Here is a 27,426-nt window from a genome sequence, read left to right as displayed (position 1 = left end):
AGGGGGTAGAGCAGAAGGGACAAGATACCTTAGTCCTGGGCCTCCGTCAGGCAACCCCTCACCTCCAGAGGGTCCAATGAGGCTCAGGAACAGCTGCTTCATAAAAGCCCTCTTGCAGGGTACCTGAGACAGTGCCGATGAGAGCACAGTAAGACTGCTCAGCTGCCTGCCTTTGGCTGGAGAATAGAAAACCTCACTTCTGTCAGTGTGACTCTTGGAAACACAGATATTCTTCCCCAAGTGCAGAGTGTTCTTCATATTTGAGGCAGGGCTTCCCCATGTATGGGATACCCATCAGTGGGTGACTGAAGCATCATGGAATCACTTTAGAAGGAAACCAATTCTCTTTTCCCAGGCGAACATCATTTGTATGAAAATAACTGCTGCCACCACAGGGACACAAGATGACACTAAATACCATCTCCAGCAAAGGCAGTGTCTGCACATGAATGAGTTACTCCATGGTCCTCCTACCTCCAACAAAACCACTGTCAGCCATACCCGCCACAAGCTGAAAGGACTAGCAAGTGGAAGGCCATTAGCAGTGTACACACAGATGTGTTTCCTTTCATCAAATAGATGTGTACCTGAAAAGTACTTGTAGTTGAGTAGCTTTTGTAAATCAAGTTCTTTTGCTCTTTTGTTTTTAATTCCTAAAAAAGCAACACATGTCCCTGGTAACACATTCGAACTGAACAGAAGGGTAGAAAGTGGAAGGTAGGTACTTTAATTTCCTATACATCCCTCTAGAAGTGTTCAGTATATTCAACCATTTATGTATATCTTTCAAACACACATACACACACACACACACACACACACACTCTCTCTCTCTCTCTCTCTCTCTCTCTCTCTCTCTCATGCATTGTACTACGCATTTTCTTCTACATCCTTATCTTTTCCTCTACGTCTTGGTCACTTATTGGCGTACCCTTGAGACCTATCACCTGAACACATGGAGCTACAGTTCTGAGTCTCTGAGTCCCAGGAACACCAACTCCTTCTGAGATGTTAGTGGTTGTTCCAGGATAAAAGGATGCCCTGATCAAAGAAGTTTGGGGAAAGCTGCCTCATATAATTAAATGTCTTTCTGTCTGATAGAAACTCCAATTCCTTGAATATCTCATGGACACAATGGACCGCCAAGAGTGACAGACTTTACATGGCACCTCCTTCCCTTATTTCATCCCAAAACATTCTTTCAAGGACTGCTTACTGACATCTTGTGCAACATGATCTCTCTTTGGGATACTCCCAGCCCTGCCCCAGGCTTTACCTAAATTATTTCCTACCCTCCTTTCAAGCGTCAGGCAAGCTCATCTTCTTCAGGAAAACGTCCTCAGACCATGGCCGTACCTCACTCCTGGTTCACCCCTGGTCCAGGCTGAGATGCTCTGGGACACACTCTCGTTGGACCAAAGCTCCCTCCATTGCACTCCTTCTAGTTGCATTAAATGCTCAGTGGTGTGATTACTCCCCATCTGCCTCCCTGCTGGCCTAGAAATGTCAAGAGAGCACAGGCAGCATCTGCTCATTCATCACCACCCCTAATGCCTAATGTCTGCCACACCAGAGGAGCTCTGTGAACATCTATTAAATAAATACATGAGGAGCTTCCCTTCCCTGGTGGTACAGTGGTTAAGAATCCACCTGCCAATGCCGGGGACACGGGTTGGAGCCCTGGTCCAGGAAGATCCCACATGCCACAGAGCAACCAAGCCCATGAGCCACAACTACTGAGCCCGCATGCCACAACTACTGAAGCCCATGTGCCTAGAGTCCGTGCTCTGCAACAAGAGAAGCCACCGCAGTGAGAAGCCCGTGCACCACAACAAAGAGTAGCCCCGCTCACCACAACTAGAGAAAGCCCGCGTGCAGCAACGAAGACCCAATGCAGCCAAAAATAAATTAAAAACATAAAAATAAAAATAAATACATGATAGTGGTGTTCCCAGAACCCAACTCTGCAAACGCCACGCCAGTCCCTACAGAGGAAGAATTCACTTCTCCTAAACCTACTACAGTGACCTTTCTGGTGAGGCAAAGAGCCTTTTTGCATGTTGAATCACTGCTTCCTTACTCACTGGTCTCATGTGCACTTTGGTATGGCAAGTTTGCAGGATTAAATGTGGAACCGCCTCATCTCTGACAGAAATATCCTCAACACGTGAGCCACTGGGACATACTGACATTCTGATACAGAATTTGCTTTACATTTTTAAAACGACTTTCTGCTGCAACATTTATTTTGATCAGGGGAAGAGACTGTAAGTGTTTATGCAAAATAAGACGGTGGAGGAAATTTATGAAATTTATAAATCTATCATTTATGATAGATTTCCATATGGTGGGAAGAAAATAGCACGATTTGACAAAAAAAGGGTCTTCCATTTGCCTCACACGTGAAGCGTGCACATAAACAGGTAGGACACAGCTAACTGAACATGCGGGCACAGCCAGAGGGCGGTGGATGTAGTGGCATATAGGACAGAGTCTAAAGAGGCAGGGTATCCAGGAGGTGCTGAAGGCAGTGTTGGGGATGCAATGTGGACTTGCCCATTTTACTAGCTGAGTCATGCTGACCAATCTCTAAGCCTCAGTTTTCTCATCTGGAAAATGGGAATAATAATTGTTTCTACTTCACTGAGTTGTGGGTAGAATTGTATCATATTAGATCATGCTTGTGCCTGCACGTCATAAAGACCACATGAATGTTACCTAGAGGAAGGAAACTGAGACACGGGGACACGAGGGGACTAATGCACAGGTGAGTGTCTCCAAGGACAATGGCTAGTGTGTTCTGGACAGAAGAGTCCATAAGCTTGGAGCTGGGAAAGGGGAAAGAAAGTGAGAAGTGAACAGGAAGATTTCCTTTACTCCCTCTCTCCCCTGCAAGAGGAGGCACAGGAAACAGCTGAGGCCCCCGGAGACTTCTGAGAGTCCTGGGTCCCATACAAAATGAAAGCAAAGAGTGTTATCTCAAACCCTACGGCATTTAACTGACAATGACACCAAGGTTCTTGGCAGCTGAGCAGAAGGACATGAACACCAAGAGCTGCCCCCTTCCCCCCTCCCCCCCACCCCCGCCGCCAATCCAAGCACGATGAGCAGGGGGAAGATGGGCGCAAGTATCAGGGACTGGCCGTATGCAGAAGATACTCATGGGCTTCCAAACCCCAAGCAACTCTGGCTCCACACTGTTTTCTGTTCATTGAATTTCTTGATGTACAACTCCAGTGATAAAAGGGTTTCCAAGGTGCAGGAGGAAAAAGAATGTCAATTTGTTCAGTGTCATAGATACTCCCAGGCATAGGCCATGCCACTGTGGGCTTTACACTATCATCATTCTTATAACAGTACTAAGTCACTCTTAGTAAGCTCTTACCACCCACTAGCCACAGGGCTAAAGATTTAATATGTATTGTTTTCATTTAATCCTCACAAACCCTATGAAATAGGTGTTACCATAATGAGTACTTAACAGATGAGCAAACAGCATAGCCTGAGCCCTTGTGGTGGCAAGGGTCAGCATCAAGGCAACCACCACACATCACACTCACACCCAGATCCCACGCCCCTGAACAAGCCTCTGACCAACCCAGCGCATGCCAGGGAGGGCTGCTGAGGAGCCCAGGGCCAACTGCAGGACTCTCTGTGTGTCTCCCCTGTTTTCCCCAAATCCTGAAGGGCCTACCTGCATTTCCTCAGCAAAGCAATCTCTTTCTCATTCTTGGGGACCTGTGGCATAGCATGGCTGATTGAGTCAGTCCAGGGATAGTGGTTCTTAACGATTTTCCCCACTGGAACACATCTGACCATGAGCCCAGGCTGCAACATTCACTGCTGTCATTTCCAGAGTGCTGAAAATGGTCCCTCCCTCCCAATCAAAATACAGATCGGAAAGTAAGCACCTAAGTGTGATGTTAGCATAGGAATGACCTTCAATTCCCTCTAAGTCATCAAAAAAAAAAAAAAAAGAAAGAAAAGAAAAGAAAAACAAATCACCTACAAACTCTGACTCTCTACTATTTACTGTGACATTTCACAAATGTCGAGACACCAGGTGAAAAAAGAAAACACTGTTAGTATATCATTTCTGCTCCTGCATTGTCCTTTACTGACCTGGCCCCTCCTTTTAGAATTCCTCTAACCTAGATTCAGCTCCTACCAATCGCAAGCCTCCATCCTGATTTCTATTATTCTGAAAAGAGAGAGAATAAAAAATGCAAACATATTAAAAGACCCTGAAAGTAGTATTATCTCATTAGACATACATCTAAGACTATTGTCTTCAAAGGGAACCCTATCCCCCAAAAATCAAATGCACAGAGAAGTAGAATTGACAAACCAAAAGCAGAAAAAAGAAACCCAGCAATCTGTTTGTCATGACCTATAGCAGCATAGGACTAAAGTACTCATATAGTGACACAGGTTCAAGAAACATCTGTGGAAGAGCTTTTCTATTCCAGCCCTGGTGCTAAGTTCCAAAGGGGATGAAGAAAACACAGCCCCTGCCTCTAAGTTCAAGGGGGAGAGAGCCCAGTGAAAAGGAAAGCACCAAACCATGGGGACATAAAAGAAGGACAGGTGACTGTTCTGGGGAGGAGGGCTGAGGCCAGAAGGCAAGACCAGGCTCTAGGAAGCTGCGCTGTCAGGAAAGGGGAAGCCTAGCTCTGCAAGAGGAGAGCAGGTTGAGGGGAGGGCAGAGCCCAGGGGTAGGCATTCAGGGAGTCAGAGTCCTGATCTCACGACCCGGAGGAGGTAGAAAGGGGAGGCCAGTGAAAGAGGGCAGAAGCCCGGTGTCAGTTTGTGACGATTTGCACGTCATCCTGCAAACAGTGCTGAAGGGAAGGGCAAGTGTGTGCTGGGCTTGGGCAGGGCCACATGGAACTCCCGCCCCCGCCCCCAGGAGCAGGAGCTGGAGAGAGTTTGACATGAGGAGTCAGCGTGTACCAATCAAGTGTCCCAAGGTATGGATGCTGCACCGGGCCCGCACCCTTACCTCTGCTAATGCCCAAAATGACCCTTCACACCTTACAGATGGGGAGACTGAGACTCAGAGCATGAAACATTTTTCCCCAGACCACCGAGCTGGCACTCACAGAAGTTCGAGGCAAGTCCAGGCCTACCACACTCCAGAGGCTCCCCAGTGGTTCTGAAAAGAGTCTGGAAATGATTCAGGACAGGGACAATGGGGAATGTACAGGTCAGTACCAGGGTGAAAGGGGACCAGAGGGACAGGAAAGTGTTTCAGAGAGCCTTAGTGGGAATTCCCTTCTCACTTGCTTTTCAGGAAACCCTCCACCAGCACCTGAAGTCATGCATTTGAGTTTCACCCCATTTAACACGCCAGACCTGACCCTAGAACAGAGTGGGGGAGGTTGGTTTGGAATTCTCTCACAGTAGGTTGTGGAGGATGGCAGTCCCTACCTGCTGCCTGCAACACACCGGGTAGTGGTAAGTGAAATACTGCAGCTAAGGTGCTCAGTACAGAGTATGCCTCTCAGTAAGTAATCAGCTCATTCACTCATTCATTAAACAAGTTCAACATGTGGGTTAAACACAAGCCTAAGCAGAGGCCACAGCAAGCCACAGGACATCCTCTTTCCACTAACACCACCTCTGATGAGATAACAGAGATAAAAGAGACCCAAACCTATGTGTACACAGATACACATCTTCACAGACCTATGTTTGTGCTATGCCCACACGCACAGTCAGAAATGTGAAAGAACTGCCAAAAGAACTTGAACTCAGCCACTCAAATGGTGAATTTTAAGACAGAGACAGTCACTCTAAGACATAAAAATGTAATTTCCAAACTAGAAGAGAAAAATGATGAGTACTTTGGGATAACAACTGTGGGGTCACTTCAGTGGCACTATCATCTGTGTATCTGGCCAAACACTCTTGTCCTGTCGTGCTCTCACTGATGAAACAGGGTTGGGAACATTCACCTGGCCGTGGGGGGCCTGCAGGTGCCAAAGGGCCATGTGCTGGGGAGGGTCCTGAATGTCCTTCGCTAGAAGCGAAGCAGTCTGTACAGGCCTGATCCTCTGATCCTTATTCAAGATTCCAACTTATGGCCATAGCACCATCACCTTCAGTTAGTGCCAAAAATAGATGTAAAAGCAAGAGTCTAGCCTACTCCAAGTGTTTAGTTCAGAATTCGAAGGAGAAAACAAACCATTTAGAGTCCATATTTGTTTTTGACATCCTGGAGTCAGTTTCTTTCTTTCTATCCTTCTTTCTCTCCACCACCCCCTTCTCTCTCACTCTCACTCTTCTCTCTCACACAGGTGCACACACACACATACCCCCAAGCAAAGGGAAAAGAAAGAAACAATTTTTCAACACAGCTTTTAAAAAGGTTCATGAGCCTTCTTGCACATCAAATGGCTCCTAGAAAACAACCTCTTAATGATTTCCATGTAAATGAATCAGAAACATATGGATTAAATTTCCCTTAAAATATACACATGTAATTAAGGGGAAAAGTGCTTGGCAAAATGCGTTTTGCATTTTATCAAACCCAGCAATGGAAAAATAGGTTGAGACATCTGACAAATCCAAACCCAGCAATCCTGCCCATCCCTACGGCAGCCCGGGACCCAAGTCCGCCAGGCTAGACCTTCCCTTTTCTTGGGATTTTCAGAAGAACCTACTGGATTGTAACACACAGGTTGGTTCCTCAGTCTCTACAGTGGTGGTTATGGGTCTCCCTTTTCCTGGACCTGTGTTCATCTTCAGGGGCTGGGCCCCCATACACAGGAGAGCTTGCAGCCCATGCTGGCCTGACTGGGCACCTTCCTGGGATGTCTAGAAGATGAAGGGGTGGCCTCGGTCATGCCTTGCAATTCATACCTCACTCCACCTCTGCCAAGCAGTGAACCTCTCCCAGGCCCTCCATTACTGGTGGAGGAAAGGGAATCGAGACTGGGAGCTATTCCCAGTGTCTTTTCTTCACCTGTACGAGAACCAAGTGAGAAGTTTTTCTAAACTGCTCCCTTCATTCATTTGCTCACCTGGCAACAAGTATTTATTGAGCACCTACTAGGTGCAAGGTACCATGTTGAGGCTGGCAAATCATCAGAGAAGAACACAGAGAAGGTCCCTGCCCTGGTGGAGCTGATGTTCTTGCTGGAGCTCACTCTCTGGGGCCCGATGCCCAAGGGCTTGCACCTTCACCATCCAGTCTGGGCCACACACCATTCCTCTCCACTGTGCCTTCTCCGCACCAGGCCCTGGACTTCCCCTCCTCTCCCTTCTTCCCTCTTCCTCAGTGTCCGGGCCCAGTGTTCCTCTGCAGACCTCTTCCCAGCAAAGCTCTCAACCATATTTTACCTGTCTCCGTGGTTTCCATGAGCTTCTGATGGCCTTCACAGCCTCTCACCACCTGCCAGCCCTTGGAGGCCCCATACCATAACCTTTCTGACTCCTCCCCACCCCAAGTCCCCTTGGACACCACACTCCCTCATTGTTAGCATCCCAGCCCCATGCCCACCCCCCTGACACCTGCTCACTGTTTAGTCCTTCTGCTGGACATGCTTCCCTCCCAACCACTCCCTTCCCGTCTAACTCCTTCCTCTCTACCTCCTCTCAGGGAGGGCTTCCTTGGAGCCCCAGGACCAGGCCCGGCCCCCTGCTACATGCCCCTTAGCACCATACTCTGCCTGCCCGTCACCTGATCATGACTTGTTCAGCATCTGTCTTCCCGCTCTGCTCAAGGAGCAGGGCCCACATCTTTCCTAGTTGTGGGCGTATCTCTAGAGCTTGGCACAGTCAACATTTGATGAATGAAGGAAGGAAAGAATGAACGAATAGATGAGCAAATACTTTATAGAGGCAATAATATTCTGCTTGTCCTCCCTGCTATGTCCCACTTTCTGTCCCAAGCAGATAGTCACATCAAGGATGTTTGCAGGGCTGATATGCAGACGCTACATGAGTCAGCACCTCTTCCCAGCTCACATGGGAACCTCAACTCATTGGAGTTATGACACTGGGTATCACGGAGGGAAGAGGAGGCATGGCCAGAGAAGGGTCTGGGGTCTCACTACAAGGAGCAGGGCCCAGGAAGAGTTGGAGCTTCAGAAGGAAGGCTGGTGATGGATGGGCCCAGGGCTGAGGTTCTCAGCCTGGGCAAAAGTTCCGAGATCCCAAGGTGACCCAGAAGTAACTGAGCCCCAGACACTTGAGGGAATAGGTACCCATCCTCTCAGAGCTCATGGTCAGAGAGGCAGCCAAGTAAGCTGGACTCCTCATCAGAAAATCCAGGTCCACTTGCCATGGACCTTCCTACCTATGTGACTTGGCCTCCCTGACATTTAGTTTCTTCATCTGAAAAACGGAGATGAGAATATTGCCTAACCTCCCTCAAGGGGCTGCAGAAGGAAATAAAATGAGGCCACAGTGGTAAAATGATACCACAGTTTAAACTGCTTAACTTCTAAAATTCACATTTTCCTTTATCCAGCCTAAAACTACTGGAGAATAAAGCTACTACTTTTGCCTCTTTTCTGCTTGGGTCTAAAACACTGACGTGCTACAGGATTCTTTCCCTCCCCTCTCTCCCCCAGCCAAACTATAGAATCATTTGTGTTTAATGTTATCTATGGGCACATTTTCAAGCCATCACCTTTTTCCTTCCACTTTTATCATGTCTTTCCTCTGTCTTGACAGCACCATGGTTACAGCACAGGTATGGGGAGGAGGAGGGCGGGGAAGCAAAATGGGATAAGGAGAAAGGGGAAAAAAAACCCCAAACAACACAGAATCACCGAAACTGCCCTTTTGTGTTCTTTAGCAACCACATGAGACAAAAGAAGCAGAAGTTTAGGGTCAAACTCTGGCCAATTTCCAGTTCTTGGATTTCAACCACTTTAAAACAAAAATATTTGGGAGCCAAAGTATTGTCTTTTCCCTTATGGCTCACAGAGCAGCAGCCCAGGCACTGGGGTGGCATGTGGTCCAGAGAGGACACAATTAATGAAAATGCTGGGTTCTAATCCTGCCTCTACCAGCTGGGGAACCTGTGACCTGTTGTTACTCCCTCTGAGTTCAAGTTCTTCCTGTCTTAACCATAATTGCCTGTGAGAATCGAACAAGTTAATACAGTGATAATCACAACAGAATGCATTGGTCTTCATCGAGTACCAGACTCTCTGAAAGGCTACCTGTGCTATCTAACTGCAACCCCATGACATGAGTCTTATTTCCCCTCCAGCAGGTGACAAGAGACAAGGTCAGTGGGCTAGCCACTGCACCCCAACCCGCACGAGCATTATTCTTGCTGTGCTCATGATAATCCTATAAGGTCAGTACTGTCATACTCATTTGACAGCTAAGGATGCTGAGGAATGGAAGGAAAGAAAAACTTGCCTAAGCTTGTGTACTGGGTGGGCTTCTCAATGTTTAATCCTCACCAAAACCCCCTGAGAAGGTGACTGGGATTATTATCTCCAGTTTCTGAATGAGGAAAATGAGGCACAGCTATTTCATGTAGTCACAGATGCATGGCTGGTGTTAGCCATAGTGGCAGGCAGTCCTTACCAGGCTGGCTCTGGTTGTGGCTCTGGCCCCTGGCTGCCCTCTCTCATGACCATTTTCTAAGCCTTATTCTCTAACTTTCTGGGAGAGCCTGTGAGCCACCCAATGTCCTTTCAAAAAGTATCTTTTCGGGCTTCCCTGGTGGCGCAGTGGTTGAGGGTCCGCCTGCCGATGCAGGGGACACGGGTTCGTGCCCCGGTCCGGGAAGATCTCACATGCCGCGGAGCGGCTGGGCCCGTGAGCCATGGCCGCTGAACCTGCGCATCCAGAGCCTGTGCTCCACAACAGGAGAGGCCACAACAGTGAGAGGCCCGTGTATTGCAAAAAAAAAAGTATCTTTTCCATTTAAGTCAGCCAGGGTATGTTTCTGCTGCTTGCAGGCACCATGGAAAAATGACAGCCCAGGTGGCATTCCCTACCTCATCCACTGTAGAAAACCCATTACGTAAAGAGCATGGTGCTCGGGGGCAAAGGAGGGCACCAAGCAGGCTGAATCAGCAGAGCCCTTGCCCTCGGAGAAGTAAAAGAATGTATGCAATGTACTTCTAGAACAAAGTGATACCAAAACAAAGGACCAGAGTCACTTACAAAACAAAAGTGTAATGGAATTGAAGAGGTTGTACTGAGCTGTTTTTTAAGAATGAGCATTTGGATAAGCAATAAACAGGGAGGCAGGGATAACAGAAATGAACAACAAGATACAGTGGAGGAAAGAGAAAGGTGTACTCAGTGAACAGAAGGGGCTCTCACCTGGGTAGACAGAGATGAGCAGCAGGGATGAAGGGGTAGGTTGAGGGCAGAGCATATTTCTTTCATACACACATATACAAACACACACATACCCAAATACACAAAAACATACACATTGTGTATGTGTAGGTGTGTATGTGTACCTACATATGTGCCTGTGTAAATTTTATACCACTTCAGCCTAGAAATTAAAGAGTTCAGCTTTATCTGAATCCACTGTCAGACCATCCTCAGGTCTCACAAAAGCATCCTGACCCACGCTTTACTCCTAGAGGAAATGGATTGTTCACAGCTTCTAAGGCATGGGCAGCTAGTCTCCAAAGATGTCTCAACAGATGGTAAGACTCGCTGGTCGGGGATGCCAGAGCAGCCGCTCAGCAAACATCTGCTGGTTTCAGGAAGAAGCTGCTTCATCAGGCACCATGAGGACCCTAAGACACATTTCTAGACTCCAGACGTATGTCTCTTTGAATTTTCGTGGCCAATAGGTCAGTTTGCCCTCATGTCACCAACTCTGAGCCTGCAATTTCTGTCAGCGCCTTCGAGAAAGGCACCTCAAGCACAGAGGTGAGCACTGACCTGGCTGAACAGCCTGGTTGCAAGGCCCTGCCGAGGAAGCAAAAGAAAAGCAGATTACAGAAAAGAGGTAGATTTTATCAGCAAGTTTCATCTATGCCTAGAAGTTATGCCCAAGAGCACAGCACACAGCAGCTCCTAAGCAAGTATCATATCAAACCACTCTGCTATGTGCCCATGGGGGTTCAAGCTGCCAGGGGAGCATGGCCCCCTGTACTGGTTTCCTTTGTTGGGGGCAAGATTTCTAACCCAGGAACATCTCAGCTAGTGACCAATCTCTGAGCATGTGTTTTAAGTACATGTCATCAATAACTAGATCTGAGCTGGAGAGCACTCTAAACATGAAATACATTTCTGCAACATGAAAAGAAAAAGGACTATTTGGGGCTGGTTTGAATTAGGTAGAATGAGATAGGAATTTTCCTGAAGTCCCCTGCTCTCTTCCTTGGGCAGTTACTCACTGCCTGGCAGAATCAAGACACAGTGCCTGGGGGCTTTAGCCCATGACCCACTGCCTGGCTGGGGGACCACTGTGTCTGAGTAGCGGTGGTAGGCAGACCTCATGAGGGGTGCTGAGGATGACGTTAAATAAAACTATCTACCTCTATGGCTCAAGAAATCTGACTATCTATTATGATTCTGCCTAGAGAGACTTGCAGTCTGTGTGATCAATGGCAGTGCTGGTCCCCTAGTGCTGCCACCACGGAAAGGTACAATTATGCCTTTAAAGCTCAAGGTGCAATTAAATCTCTATAATGGGGCTAATGGTTCAAGCAACCTTGAAGCAGTTGCCATATTTAAAAAGATCATTCTGAATTGTTTTATGTCTGGAATTGCTCTGTAAAATCTGAACTTTTCATCTTCCGTTGAGAATGTATTTAATGCTGAGAGAATGGTCTTTTTGCAGACACACTGCACAAAAGGGGGTTTCCTTCTCATCTGGCAGGATCTCCCTGGAGGACTAAACTCCACCGGACAAAGCTGAGCTCAGCCCTCTAAGGCTTGGGTTCTTAGGAATCTGCTTTCTGAGGAAGAGTCCAAAGTGAAGATTAGGTCACAGGATACAGTCCAATCCAGAGCTCACTAGGGGCAACTTGGACTGACATCACTTTCTCTGAGAGACAGAAAAGAAAAACATGTGGCAGCTCACAGGAGCAAGTGGTCAGGTCCCCTCCCTGGAGCTCCCACTGCCCCGGTCTTTCAGTAACTGTGGCCAGCAGGTGACACACGGTATCCTATGATCTCTTTTACCTGTCTGGTCCCTAAGTTCACTATGAACCTCTCAAGGAAGGGGCTGCATCTGGTTCACCACAGGGGACCCAGTAACCATCAGAATAATTAATGGATGGGGTGCTGCCTCACGGAACATTAAGGACGGGTAACAGGTCAACCACGAAAGGGAGACATTAGATATCCAGACCCAAAGGACAGGCACAAGAAGAACACTACAGAGATGGTGAGTTGGAAGCTCTTTAATCACTGACCAAGCTCTTTAAACAGTAACCTAGAACAATTCAGAAATGCAATTTATACTCACGTTATTTCCCGATAATAATGATAACTAAGATGCACTAGGCAGTTTCCACGAGCAACAGTTGTGCTGAAGATGCTTAGGCATCACTTCATATCCTCACAATAACCCCCTGAGGGAGGCAGTATTCTTATCCCTATTTTACAAAGAAGGAAACTGAGGCTCGGGGAGGAAAAGTTACTTGTTTAGGATTACAGAACCAGCAAAAGGATGAGCAGGATTCAAGCCCAGAGCCTGTCTCATGACCACTGCTTTCCTGCCTGTGATACTGAAACTGGCCCCCAATATTTCTAAAACATCAATAGCTTATAATGGAGTAGATTTTTATTTTGAAGATGCCACAGCTTTCTAATTTATTTTTTGGGGAAGACAGCTCTTTGTTTAGGATCCTCCCAGGTATGACAAAGCAAAGCAAACTCCTACTCCATAATGGTGAGGATGAGGAAAGTAACGTCCTCAATTAAACCCTTTGTACTCATCATCTGTTTCATCCTCACAACCACCCCATGAGGTAGATGCGATTATTATCCACATCCTAGAATATAAGGAAATTAAGGTCTAAAGAGACAAGGTGGTCTCAGCCTTTCAAGGTCACAGCCAGTAAGAAATGGAACTCAGGATCTAATCAGAGGCCGTCTGCTGCCAGAGCCCAGTCCTTGGCTATTATAATCCCAATTCAAAGGGGCAGATGGGAATTTGGGGAAAAGAACTCTAGAATTCATGAGAACACTGGATTTGAGGAACACAAGCCTGAAAACAGGGAGCCTCATTAAGACTCATGCTGCTTTGTACTCTAAGACCACAAGTGATTCCATGGTAACCCTAGGAACTCCAGAACCCTCAGATACTATCACAAGGAATGGAGGAAGAAGAGAGAAGGCTCTGTACGCTAGCGCCTGCCGGTTCAATGCAGCTATCTGTTTTTGTAGATTAAATGTTTTCTTGGAACCAGCCAATTTACATATTATCTGCTGATTTACATATTACCTATGTATGCTTGCTTCTGTGCCAGAACAGCAGAGCTGAGTAGTTGCAACAGAGACTTTGTGGCCCACAAAGCCTAAGTAAGATATTTACTATCTGGCCCTTTAAAGAAAAAGTTTGCCAACCCCTGGACTACAAGTTAGAGGGCCTGATGCAAACAGGAGCCAGGAAAACAGCAAGCCCAGAGTGTCCAGGCAGAACAGGCACACACTTCACCTATCCAGCTGGTGCCTGACACACCCAGCTTATAACTGTTTTTCAAAAAAGCATGATATCCCAAACCAGCCAGCCCTGCCCCTCACGCCCTGCCCTCTCTACCCTCCAAAAGGAGCAGCAGCAGTGAGCCTTACCTTTGTTGTACATGTTCGTTGGCACTTGAACGTCACTCAGGCTGATGTTCACAGGCAAATTATTAAAATGGTCATTTGGGGCTAAGATGAATTCCTTCCCCAGCTCCAAAAAATTCCCATCTTTGTCCCTTTCATTTATCAGCACGGCATTGAAGTATTCATACTGAAAGAGAAAGTCAAAAAACATGACATGTGGCTTAGGGAAGAAGGCTGTGAACTCAGACAGACCTGGGTATGGTTGCGGGCGGTCTGTTCCCTACACTTGTGGATCCTGCTCTAGTCACGTAATCTGTAAGTCTTTCACACCGTCTACGGCTGCCTTTGTACAGGTGTGATAGCATCATATAACTATTTCCCAATGTCATTAAGTACTCTTGAAAAACATAAATTTAAGAAGCTGCTTAGTACTTCCTTATGTGAATATAGAGAAAACTGCCCCAAAACATTTTAATTCTTTAAAGTTTGAAGACAGACCCTGCCTTTATTCAGCCTACCTTTAAGTAGAAGGAGACTGGAAAACAACAAAAATTAAATAAATATATAATATATTAGATAGCCATACTTGTTGTTCTAAGTGCTTTCCATATGTTAACTTATTCAATTCTCCTAACGACTCTATAAAGTAGGTTTTATGAGTATTCTAACTTCACAAATGAGGAAATTGAGGTAGAGAGAATTTATGTACGCTGTCAAAGATTACACCACCAATAAGCAGAACCAGAATTAAAACACAGACAGTCTATTTCCAGAGCCTGTGCACTTAACTGCTGTGCAGTACTGCAAGATGGTAGATGGCAGGTGTGGTTGGAATTATCAGAGCAGGAATTTAAAACAACTGTAATTAATATACTAAGAGCACTAAAGGAAAAAGTAGAAAACAGGTAAGAGCAGACAGATAAGTAGAGAGACAAATATTCTAAGAGAAATAATCAAAAAGAAATGCTAGAAATCAAAAACACTATAATAGAAATGAAGAATGCCAATGGGTCATCACCGGCCTGGATACAGCTGAGGAAATAATCAGTGAGCCAGAAGCTACGTCAGTAGAAACTTCCCAAACTGAAAAGCAAAGAAAAAAATTAATGGGAAAAAAGGAATAGAATATTCAAAAATCACAGGACAATTACAAAAAGTATAACAGATACGTAGTGTAATGGGAATACCAGAGAAGAAAGACAAAAGGGAACAGAAGAAATATTTGAAGTAATATTTCCAAAATTAATGAATGACAAACCACAGATCCAAGAAGTCCACAGAAAATCAAGCACATGAATACTGAAAGAAAAAACTACACCTAGGCATGTCATATCCAAACTGCAAAAATCAAAGACAAAGAAAAAATCTTAAAGTAAGCCAAAAAGAGGAAAAAACCTTACCTACAGAGGAACAAGGACAACGATTACATCAGACTTCTGTTCAGAAAACATACAAGCAAGAAGAGAGTAGCACAAAATACGTAATGTTCAAAGAAAAGAACTACCGGGCTTCCCGGGTGGCTCAGTGGTTGGGAGTCCGCCTGCCAATGCAGGGGACACGGTTCGTGCCCCGGTCCGGGAAGATCCCACATGCTGCGGAGCGGCTGGGCCCGTGAGCCGTGGCTGCTGGGCCTGCGCGTCCGGAGCCTGTGCTCCGCGACGGGCGAGGCCGCAACAGTGAGAGGCCCACGTACCGCAAAAATAAAAAGAAAAGACCTACCAACCTAGAATTCTAGAATCTAGAAAAATTATCCTTCAAAAGTGAAAAAGAAATAAAGACTTCTTCAGACAAAAATTAAAGAAATTTGTTGCAAATAGACCTGCCTTGCAAAAAATGTTAAAATTTCATTAAAGGGAGGGAAAACTACACAGGTCAGAAACCCAGAAAAGAGTGTTACAACAGGAATAAATGAAAGTCAAATATTTAATTTTCTTATTCTTAACTGACCTGACAAATAGTTTGATCAAAATAATAATAGCAACAAATTGGATTATTATAGTTATGGATAAGTGAAATGAATAGCAGTGTTATACTACCCATGAAGTGGTACAAGATTATTTGACAGTGGACGTGAATTAGTTGTAAATGTATATTGCAAACTATAAAACAACCACTAAAAAAATTTTTAAAAGAAGTATAAATGCCAAGGAAGGAGAAAATACTACGTTATGTAATATGCTCAATTAAAACCAGAGAAGGCATAAAAAGAGTAGGAGACCAAAAAAAAAAACAAGGGCAATGAATAGAAAACAGTTATAAGTATGGTATATATTAATCCAACTATACCAATGCTCATTTTAAATGTGAACGGTCTAAATAGATTTAAACTGATGGTCACAGTGGATAAAAAAGAAGAACCAACTATATGCTGTCTACAAGAAACTCACCTTAAATATAAAGAACAGGTCGATTAAAAGTAAAGGGATAGAAAAAGATACACTATGCTAACATTAATCAAAAGAAAGCCAGAGTGGCCGTATTAATTTCAGAAAAAGCTGACTTCAAAGCGAGGAAAATTATCAGCAAAAAAGATTGGCATTACATAATGATAAAGGGGTTAATTCTCCAAGAAGACATAACAATCTTTAATGTGTATGCACCTAATAACAATATTAAAGTATGTGAGGGAAAAAAATGATAGAACTACAAGAAGAAACAGATAACATGCTACTAAAGTTGAAGACTTCAGTACCCCTCTATCAGTAGCTGATAAATCCATCAGGCAGAATACTGGTAAGGATACAGTTTGAACTGAACAGCACAGCAACTGAATCTAATTGACTATGGACTAATTCATCCAACAACAGCAGAATATACATTTTTCTCAAGCTCACATGGAACAATCACCATGACAGACCACATTCTGGACCATAAAACACACCTTAACAAATTTAAAAGAATAGAAATCATACAAAATGTGCTCTCAGACCACATTGACATTAAACTAGAAATCAATAACAGAAAGACAGCTGGACAAATCCCAAAATATTTGGAGATTAAACAACATATTTCTAAATAATACATGGGTCAAAGAATAAGTCTCAAGAGAAATTTTAAACTAAATTAAAATCAAAATATAACTTGTCAAAATTTGCAAGATGCAGCAAAAGCAGTGCTTACAGGGAAATTTACAGCATTCAAAGGATGTACTGGAAAAGAAAAAAAGACCTAAAGTTAATCGGCTAAGCTTCTATTTTAGGAAACTAGAAAAAGAAAAGAAAATTGAATCCAAAGTAAGCAGAAGGGGAAAAAAACACTTTTTAGAAAATTTTGCTGAACAGAAATCAATGAAAATTGAAATCAGGAAATCAATGAAACTAAAAGTTGGTTCTTTGAAAAGATTCATTACAGTGAAAAGATATAAAGCAAAATCATCAAAGGAAAAGAGACGCATGTGGCAAAGTCCAGAGGAATCCAGATGTGAGCTTCCAAGATTTCTCTCCCAGCACAATTACATAAGATGTACAAATTCTTTCAGCAATGAATGGAGGACAACACATTTGAAAGGTTGCCTACCAGAGAGGCTCAACAAAGACTCAGTGCTGGGGCTTCCCTGGTGGTGCAGTGGTTAAGAATTTGCCTGCTAGTACAGTGGACACAGCTTCGAGCCCTGGTCCGGGAAGATCCCACATGCCGCAGAGCAACTAAGCCCGTGTGCCACAACTACTGAGCCTGTGCTCTAGAGCCCACAAGCCAAAACTACTGAAGCCTGCGCGCCTACAGCCCATGCTCTGCACCCAACAAGAGAAGCCACTGCAATGAGAAGCCCATGCACTGCAATGAAGAGTAGCCCCCGCTCGCCGCAACTAGAAAAAGCCCACGCACAGCAACGAAGACCCAATGCAGGCAAAAATAAATAAATAAAATGAATTTATTTAAAAAAAAAAAAAAAGGACTCAGTGCTAAGGATTTTTACTGGGTGTTGGTCATGTAGCAACACTAGTTACCAACTTAAGCTAATTGACTTTAAGGAATTCCACACCTAGCAACTATAGAGCACACATTCTCTTCCAGATCGTAACAGTGGGAATTCAGTATATGATAATGATACAAAAAATATCAATAACATCTAAGAAAAGATGATATCTAGAAGAATCTTAAAGATTTTGAAATTAAACAACACACTCCTTAATAATACATGTACCATGGAAGAAAATGACAGAAAAAGTTGTAAAATATTTTGAAATAAATGATAATAAAGAAATAAATATTTGTAAGATATAACTGAAACAGAAATTAGAGAAAAATTTATAGATTTTTAAGTTTATCATAGAAAAGGAGACATTTTTAAGATGAATAGTCTAAGATACTACCTTAAGAAGATAGAAAACAAGAACAAATAAAACTGAATGTTAAAAGAAGAAATAAAGTAGTCAAGATAGGGACTTCCCTGGTGGTGCAGTGATTAAGAATCTGCTTGGCAATGCAGGGGACACAGGTTCGATCCCTGGTCCGGGAAGATCTTACATGCCATGGAGTAACTAAGCCTGTGTGCCACAGTTACTGAGCCTGCACTCTAGAGCCCCTGAGCCACAACTACTGAGCCCACGTGCTGCAACTACTGAAGCCTGCATGCCTAGAGCCCGTGCTCCTCCACAAGAGAAGCTACTGCATGAGAAGCCTGTACACCACAATGAAGAGTAGCCCCCACTTGCCACAACTAGAGAAAGCCCACGTGCAGCAATGAAGACCAAATGCAGTCAAAAATAATAATAATAACAATAATAATAGAGATAAAAGCAGAAACCAATAAAACAAAACAAATAACAGGGGAAAAAAAATCAATGATATCAAAAATATAAAACCCGAGCTAGACTGATGAATAAAAAAGTAAGAAAGCACAAGATACTAGAGTCAGGAATGAAAGAGAAAACATTATTAAAGAGCTGACAGATAATGAAAAGATAAGAGAATAATATAAACAACTTTATACCAATATTTGACAATTTGAGTTAAACGTCAAATTCCTTGAATAACTGAAATTACCAAAATTGACACAAAAAGAAATATAAAATATGACTGGCCCTATGTATACAAGAGAAATTGAATTCACAATTAATAGCCATGATAAAACAAACAACTCCACGTTCAGATGACTTAAATAATGAATTCTATCAAATACATAAGGAAAAAATACAAACAATCTTACATAAACTCTTACAAAAAATTAGAAGAAGGAATATGTCCCAACTTATTTTATGAGGGCAGCATAACACTGACACCAAACCCAAACAAGAACAATTTCTGGAAAAATTACATGCTAATATCACTCATTAATCTAGATCAGAAATCTTAACAAAATATCACATCAAATCCCCTATCATTAAAAGGACAATCCATCATTACCAAATTGTATTTATCCCAGGAATTCAAGGTTGGTTTAACATTTGAAAAATCAATCAACACGGTTCACCATATTAACAGAATTTTTTTAAAAAAATCATATGACCGGGCTTCCCTGGTGGCACAGTGGTTGGGAGTCTGCCTGCCGATGCAGGGGACACGGGTTCATGCCCCGGTCCGGGAAGATCCCACATGCTGCGGAGTGTCTGGGCCCGTGAGCCATGGCCGCTAAGCCTGCGCGTCCAGAGCCTGTGCTCCGCAAGGGGAGAGGCCACAACAGTGAGAGGCCCACGTACCGCAAAAAAAAAAAAAAAAAAAAATCATATGACCAAATAAATGCAGAAAACATATTTGAAAGAATCCAACTTTTGCTCATCATAAAAACTATCAGGAAATTTAAAATAAGATAAAAAGTCCTCAACCTGATAAAGAGCAACTATGTAAAACCTACGGCTAACATTATATTCATGACAAAACACTGAATATTTTTCTCCTAAGATCAGTAACGAGGCAATTATGTCTTATCACTTCAATTCAACATTGTACAGGTGGTTCTGGCAAATGCAGTAAATTGCATGAATGAATGAGTAAATGAGTGAATGAATGCCATACATATTGGAAAGGGAAAAAGCTATCTTTTTCTGCAGACAACATGACTTTCTATGTAGAAAACCCTAAAGAATGCACATAATCTACTGTAACTATTGAGTTTAGCAAGGTCACAGGATATAAGATCAATATACCAAAATCAATTATATTTCGTTGTACTAACAAAGAACAACTGGAAGAACGATAGCATTTACAATAGCATAAAAAGCTTGACATACTTAGGTATGAATTTTTAAAAACATGTGTGATACCTGTAAGCTGAAAACTACAAAATATTTCTGGGAGAAATTAAAGAAGCCTTAAATAAATAGAGAGAGATACCTTGTGCTTAAGGATTGGAAAACTCAGTATTAACATGTTAATTCTTCCCAAATTGATCTAAAACTCCAAAGAAATCTCAATCAAAATCTCAACAGGCTGTTTGTAGGAATTGCTGAGTTAATTGTAATTTTAAAGAGAAATGAAAAGGATCTAGAATATCAAAAACAATTTTTAAAAAGAAGAAAAAGGTCCAATGACTCACATTTCCTGAATTTAAGTCTTACTCTAAACTTAATTAATCAAAATGGTGTGGTATTGGCATTAAAGCAGACAAACAGGTCAACGGAACTAAAGAGAGTCCAGAAATAAAGCCGTACAGATACAGTCAACCGATTTTCAATAAAGGTGCTTAGATAATTCAATGGGGAAAGTATTTTCAACAAATTGTGGTGGAACATATGACTAACCATATGAAAACAACATCCTCAACCCCTAATTCACAACATACACATATTCATTCAAGATGGCTGAAAGACTTAAATGAAAAAGCTAAATCTATAATATTTAAAAATACAAAAATGATGAATAACTTCTACTGCCTTCAGGTAAGCAACGATTTCTTAGGTTATGGAAAACACAATTTTTAAAACTGATAATTTGGACTTTATGAAAACTGAAAACTTCTGATCATCAAATTCACTATTAATAAAACAAATAATAAAGCCATCATTGAGGAAAAAGTATTCATAATACATACATCTGACAAATAACTTGTACCAGAATACGTAAAGAACTCCTGTAACACAACTTAAAACACGAATTAAAATATAGGCAAAAGATTTGAACAGACACCTTACAAAGGAAAGTATACAAATGGCCAATATACAAACCAAAAAGTGTTCAACGTCATTAATCAGAGAAGTGCAAAATAAAACTCCATCATTGCTCCAAAATGCAATTTTACACCCACTAGCTAATACTAAATTTTCTGAAAATACTAAATGTTGGCAAGGATGTGGAATAACCAGAAATCCCATACATTGCTCGTGGAAATATAAAACCTTTCAAACCCTTCAGAAAACCATTCACAGCTTCTTGTAAAGTTAAACATGTATCTACCATATGATCCAGCAAATTCTACTCCTAGGTATTTATTTAAGAGAAATGAAAACATAAATTAACAAAAAAGCCCAGCCTGCTTGGTTAAGGCCAGTGCCATTATGGTTCACTCATAGGCTCTCCAGAGACAGCTTCAAAACTGCCATTTAATTGAATAACCTGCACAACCCAGAATGCAACTGAAAGAAGGATGAAAACATAAGCAGGATTTTGCTCAATGGTGCCCATCCTTCACCGCAGACGACTGTGTGTTCTGCTCCTCCCTAAATCCATTTGTCCATTCTGTATTGATTTTGAAAAGGCTGACTCAGTGCAAACAAGAAGAATCACTTCTCGGTCCTTGGAATTCATTGCTGTAATTATGAGGCTCAGTAACTTTGTCCATAGGAGAGAGGAAGAGATGTGTTAAGTCTAAGTCACCTCAGTATTTCTGAGTCCATGTCACCCAGGAGGTGGGAGTAAATTGTTCTTTTTTGAGTATATGTGATCACCTACCAAGTGTGATGGGGCACAAAGGAAACTAATCCAAGGGAGGAAATGTGGCAAAGAAAACACCAGGAACAAAATGGTAGGTGTGCTGTTTCCCCAAACCTGGCTTGGCACCAACTCAGGATGAAGTAGTCCAATGAGTAAGTGTCTAAAAGTGACTCAGTGGGGCAGGGGTAGGAACATGTTTTCTGTGAAGGGTCAGACAGTCATACTTTAGGCTTTGCATGTTAGAGTCTTTGTCACAACTCCTCTACACTACTGTTGTAGCACAACAGTGGCCAGACAGTACATAAAATAATGGGCCTGGCTGTGCTCCAGTCAAACTTTATTTACCAAAGATTTACAAAATTACAAAAAGGATCTGGCCTGTGGACTGTAGTTTCTCAACCCCTGCAGGAGGGTGTTACGAGATTTTCAAGAGACAGAAATATAAAAAACCTCTGGCTGGAAGGAATCAAGCATTACTTTCATTAAGAAGTATTTGAACACAATACTAAACAAGAAAAACAAAGTTGGAGGACTTCAACACTACCTGTAAAGCTACAGCAATAATGACAGTGCTGTACTGGTAAAAGAATAAACAGATCAGTGGAACAGAAGAGAGAGCCCAGAAATAGACACTCCCATAAATATTGATACAGACAACTTATCTTGGACAAAGGAGCAGATAGTCTCTTTAACAAATGGTGCTGGAACAACTGGACATCCACATGCAAAAAAAATGAATCTAAACAAAAACCGTATACCCTTCAAATTTAACTCAGAATGGATCATAGACCTAAATATAAAATGCAAAACTATAAAACTCCTAGAAAATAACATGAGAGAAAACTTAGATGACCTTGGGTATGGTGATGCCTTTTTAGATACAACACCAAAGCCATGATTCATGAAAGAAATAACTGATAAACTGGGTTTCATTAAAATTAAAAACTTCTGCTCTGTGAAAGATAATACCAAGAGAATTAGAAGAGAAGCCACAGACTGGGAGGAACCATTTGTAAAAGACACATGTGGTAAAGGACTGTGATCCAGAATATACAAAGAACTCTTAAAACTTAACAAGAAAAATAACAATTTGATTAAACAATGGGCTAAAAAGACCTGAACAGACATCTCACCAAAGAAGTTATACAGATGGCAAGTAAGCATAAGAAAAGATGCTCCACATTATATGTCATTAGGGAAATGCAAATTAAAACAACAATGAAATACCACCGATTAGAATGGCTGAAATCTGGAACACTGACAACACCAAATGCTGGCAAAGACTTAGAGGAATAGGAATTCTCATTTATTGCTGGTGGGTATGCAAAATGGTACAGTCACTTTGGAAGACAGTTTGGCAGTTTTTTATAAAACTAAACACACTTTTACCATTCCAGCAATCATACTCCTTGGCATTTAGAGTTGAAAACTTATGTCCATACAAAAACCTGAAAACAGATGTTTATAGCAGCTTTATTCATAATTGCCAAAACTTGGAAGCAACCAAGATGTTCTTCAATAGGTGAATGTGTAAATAAACTGTGGTAGAGACAGACAATGGAATATTACTCAGTGCTAAAAAAAAAAAAAATCTATCAAGCCATGAAAAGACATGGAGGAACCTAAATGCATATTACTAAGTGAAAGAAGCCAATCTGAGAAGGCTACTGTATGATTCCAACTATATGACACTCTGGAAAAGGCAAAACCGTGGAGACAATAAAAAGATCAGTGTTTGCCAGGGGTGGTGGGGAGAGGAATAAATTGGCAGAGCAGAGAGGTTTTATTTTTTTAGAACCATGAAAATAGTCTGTATATTAGTGATAATGATATTGATTATAATGATGAATACTTGTCATTATACATTTGTCCAAACCCACAGAATATAAAACACCAAGAGTGAACCCTAAGGTAAATTATGGACTTTGGGTGATTATGTGTCAATGTAGGTTCATCCTTGATATAAAAAAAAGTACCATTCTGGTGAGTGATGTTGATAATGTGGGAGGCTATGCATGTGTAGAAGCGTATGGAAAAACTCTGTACCTTCCTCTGAATTTTGTTGTAAACCTAAAACTGCTCTAAAAAAAATAAAGTCTCTTTAAAAAAAGTTTTTGAGTAGCATCTCCCTACATATTTATAACTCATGTGTACTACCTACCATTATACTAACATGTGCACATTATACTATAAAAATTATAATAGAAATTACAGTGAATAGAAATAAAAGCAATGTATTCTTCTTGGGCATCCCAGTGGCTCATTTTGTGTACCCCTGGGTGCAGCACTTCTCTGCAGCATCCCAAAGCAGCATTTCCAAAGTATGTGATCTGTGTAAGAGAAAGTCATTCCATGGAATACTGATAAGGAATAATTTTTCTGAATGTGTGTCATGGTGAACAAAGTTTGGGGAAGAAGCTGGGGTTTTAGAAAAGGCAAAGAGATTTTTCATTTCAGGAATTCTCAAGGCGTTTAATTCATTTAGAGAGTACTCTATGTGCACTTTGAATGTCTTGGGGGAGGGGTGTTATATACAGCCTTCCTCAAATATAGCTGATCATGCAGTTGTCCTTCTCAGCATTTACCGTAGGGGCCACATGACAAATACTCACGTGATTGCTTTATCAATGCAACTCCCCCATGAGACTAGTTCTGCAACTACAAGAATTGTGTCTCTCTTTACTCACTGTTGTTATCTCCAGCCCCTGGCATTTATTGGTTGCCTAACTGATGAAAGGACCAATGTCCAAATCCTTGTGGTTACCAGGTCTCTCACCTGAGCTGCATTTCCACAGACCTGTATTCAGAGTCAACTCTTCAAGGTCCTATGGCAGCAGGGAAAGTTCTCAGCAGGTTAGGAAGATCATGCTGTAAGCAGTGTCTCCTATGGCCTGGAGAAGGAAAGCTGTAGGAGACGAAGGTCATACTGCTTTATGGCCTCTGTCACAAATCCAGACAGAAGACTGTGTCCAGAGTATGGGGTAAAGGTGACTCCAGAAGCTCCTGGAATTTCTGGTCTGTGCTAATCACCTTAAGATGAAGAATACAAGGCAGGAGCTCTGTGATACCTCCATGACCCTGTGGCTCCCAAGAGCCACCTGGGCATCCCCCTGCCATGGACTCCCTCTCCTTCAACACCACTGTCACAGAATATGTCAGTTTTCAGTTCTTTCTTTCTTTCTTTCTTTCTTTGGCTGCACTGGGTCTTTGTTGCTGCGCACAGGCTTTCTCTAGCTGCTGCGAGCGGGGGCTACTCTTTGTTGTGGTGCGCAGGCTTCTCTTTGCAGTGGCTTCTCTTGTTGCAGAGCATGGGCTTCAGTAGTTGTGGCGTGTGGGCTCAGTAGTTGTGGCTCACAGGCTCTAGAGCACAGGCTCAGTAGTTGTAGCACACGGGCTTAGCTGCTCCACGGCATGTGGGATCTTCCTGGACCAGGGCTTGAACCCATGTCCTCTGCATTGGCTGGCAGATTCTTAACCACTGTGCCACCAGGGAAGTCTCAGTCTTTAGTTTTGATAGGGATGCCATCAAGGAAAAGAATTCATTGCTCCACCCCTCCACCAACTGTAGAATCCAACTGCTCAGGTTTTCTCATTGACTCAGCTAAGACTCCTATCACCAAGTAGAGTAAAGCTTCAGATTCAACAGGAAATATCAAGAGATGACAAAAAGGCTTCAGTCTGTGTGCCCTCTCTAACTGATTGGTGTGACTGCCTATATGTGTTAAGAAGGCTTCTGAGGTAGTATCTCAACCCAAGGAATGAATGTATGCTTTCCTTTTAATGGTGGCTCAGCCTCTCCCACACCATCCACATCCTTGAAAACGCATTACTGCCTGGTTTAGCAGTTGGCAAACTGTTTCTGTAAAGAGCTAGATAGTAAATATTTTAGGTTCTGCAGGTGAGACACGTTCTTTTGCGACATTCAATTCTGCTGTTTTAGCAAAAGTAGCCAAAACATAAAAAAATGGGTGTGACTGTGTTCTAATAAAACTTTATTTACAAAAACAGGGAGCTGGCAGAAAATGCCTGCAGACCTTTGTTTCCTGAATCCTGTCCTAATTCTCTCTTTAACTCTTTACAGGTGAGAGGCACCTAATCACAATGTCTTCAGGCAGTACTTCTCAACTCAGGCTTCAGAGCTTTTCAACATCCAGATGCCCAAGCCAAACCTCAGAACAATTAAATCCGAATCCCAAGGTAGTATTTTTTCAGCCTCCCTCAGTTATTCCAATGAGCAGCCCAGGCCAGAGGCACTATTTCCAAGGGCAACTTCTGCTTCCCCTTCCTGCCGGGTAAGCTGCAGAACAGAACTGCAAGGCACCACCACAGAGGGCCTGCTTCATGGGTGGAAAGTAACTGCTCCACACATTTTGGCTTTAATGAAATCCTGCCTGTAAAGTTATCTAATTGTTTCCTGTGTGTGTGTGTGGTGGAACCAACCAACTGTGAACTCCCCAGGAGGTGGGCCTGTGCTTCTCTGCTCACTTATTCCCAACGGAACCCAAAGACAACTCTGACTTGGGAAATATAGCCCAAGGGTTGGACCCAGAACACAAAGACACTTACTAAGCACCCATTCAGTAAGTAACTAGATTGGTCAGGGTTCTCCAGAGAAACAGAACAGGGAGGCAGGGAAAGAGAGAGGTATTGATTATTGATTAGAGGAACTGGCTCATTTGATTTCAGGGACTGCCAAAGTCAACATCTGTAGGGTGGGCTTCCCTGGTGGCACAGTGGTTGAGAGTCCACCTGCCAATGCAGGGGACACAGGTTCATGCCCCGGTCTGAGAAGATCCCACCATGCCGTGGAGCGGCTGGGCCCGTGAGCCATGGCAGCTGAGCCTGCACGTCCGGAGTCTGTGCTCCGCAACGGGAGAGGCCACAACAGTGTCAGGCCCGCGTAGCCCCCCCCCCAAAAAAAAAATCTGTAGGGTAAGCTGGCAGACTGAAAATTCAGGTAAAAGATAACACGGCAGTCTTGAGTCCAATTCCACAAGGCAGGCCAGGCAGGCTGGTAACTCAGGCAGGGTTTTCATGCTACAATCTCAAGACAGAATTGCTTCTTCCTTAGGGAATCTGTCTTTGCTCGTAAAGCCTTCAGCTGATTGGACGATGATCATTATGGAGAATGATCTACTTTACTCAAAGTCTACTGCTTGTTTGGTCAAACACCAGTTTTGATGTAGCCATGTAAAGGTATTTTTTAGATGTGTGTCTAAAAAATACCTTTACATGGCTACATCAAAACTGGTGTTTGACCAAACAACTGGGCACCATGGCGTCATCAAGCCGACACATAAAACTGACCATCACAGTGACTGTCCCCTATCAGTGGACTGTGGCCTGCCATTGGGCTCAGGCCGTCTCCTCATGCCCTGCCATCTACCCAGGCAGCAGCCAGAGTGATGGTTTAGAAACATGAAATGGACTGTGTGTCATTCCCCAGTGGTTTCCTGCCACCCTCAGAATAAACCCTTCCCCAGGCTTTGAAAGACTGTGGTCCGGCTGTGCCCCACCTTACCCAGTTGGTCTCCTCCACTGACCAGCCTCTCACTTTATGCCAGCCTCACTGCCCTCTTGCTACTATTTGAACAACAAGCTTGTTTCTACTTTGCCCCAGTCTCCATCCCTTCCAAGCAGTCTAGACCAGTACCCTGGGATTGCCTGAGACAGTCACTCCCTCAGTCCTTACAACAAACTCTGCTATTGGCCCAAGTAGGTTTCTGTCACGGGTGAGCACTGAGTCCTAACCAGTACACTCATCACATTCTGATGGTGAAGGACCTCCAGGAACCTCTCAGGAAGACTTGCCTTCAGCATCCCAGGCCCCATGTGGGCACGTGCCTCCAGCCTAAGTGGGTCCTTGTCCTTAAGAACATCCCCACCTAGCTCTATTACTGG

At 43.2% G+C, this 27,426-nt stretch overlaps 1 protein-coding gene across 2 annotated transcripts in view; it reads right to left on the bottom strand.

Annotated features, from left to right (window-relative positions):
• CACNA2D3 (calcium voltage-gated channel auxiliary subunit alpha2delta 3) overlaps nucleotides 1-27,426 on the bottom strand; it is a 788,131-nt gene that overhangs the window by 468,766 nt on the left and 291,939 nt on the right. For both annotated transcript variants that reach the window (XM_073811245.1, XM_073811246.1), the window contains exon 5: nucleotides 13,741-13,903. In XM_073811245.1, coding sequence (XP_073667346.1) covers nucleotides 13,741-13,903 — 163 coding nt within the window. The remainder of the gene's footprint in view (nucleotides 1-13,740; nucleotides 13,904-27,426) is intronic.

The sequence above is a fragment of the Tursiops truncatus genome, chromosome 10 (assembly GCF_011762595.2).
Source record: "Tursiops truncatus isolate mTurTru1 chromosome 10, mTurTru1.mat.Y, whole genome shotgun sequence".
Taxonomy (NCBI): domain Eukaryota; kingdom Metazoa; phylum Chordata; class Mammalia; order Artiodactyla; family Delphinidae; genus Tursiops; species Tursiops truncatus.
Note: the sequence above shows the minus strand (reverse complement) of the source record. Positions and strands in the feature narration are given on the sequence as shown.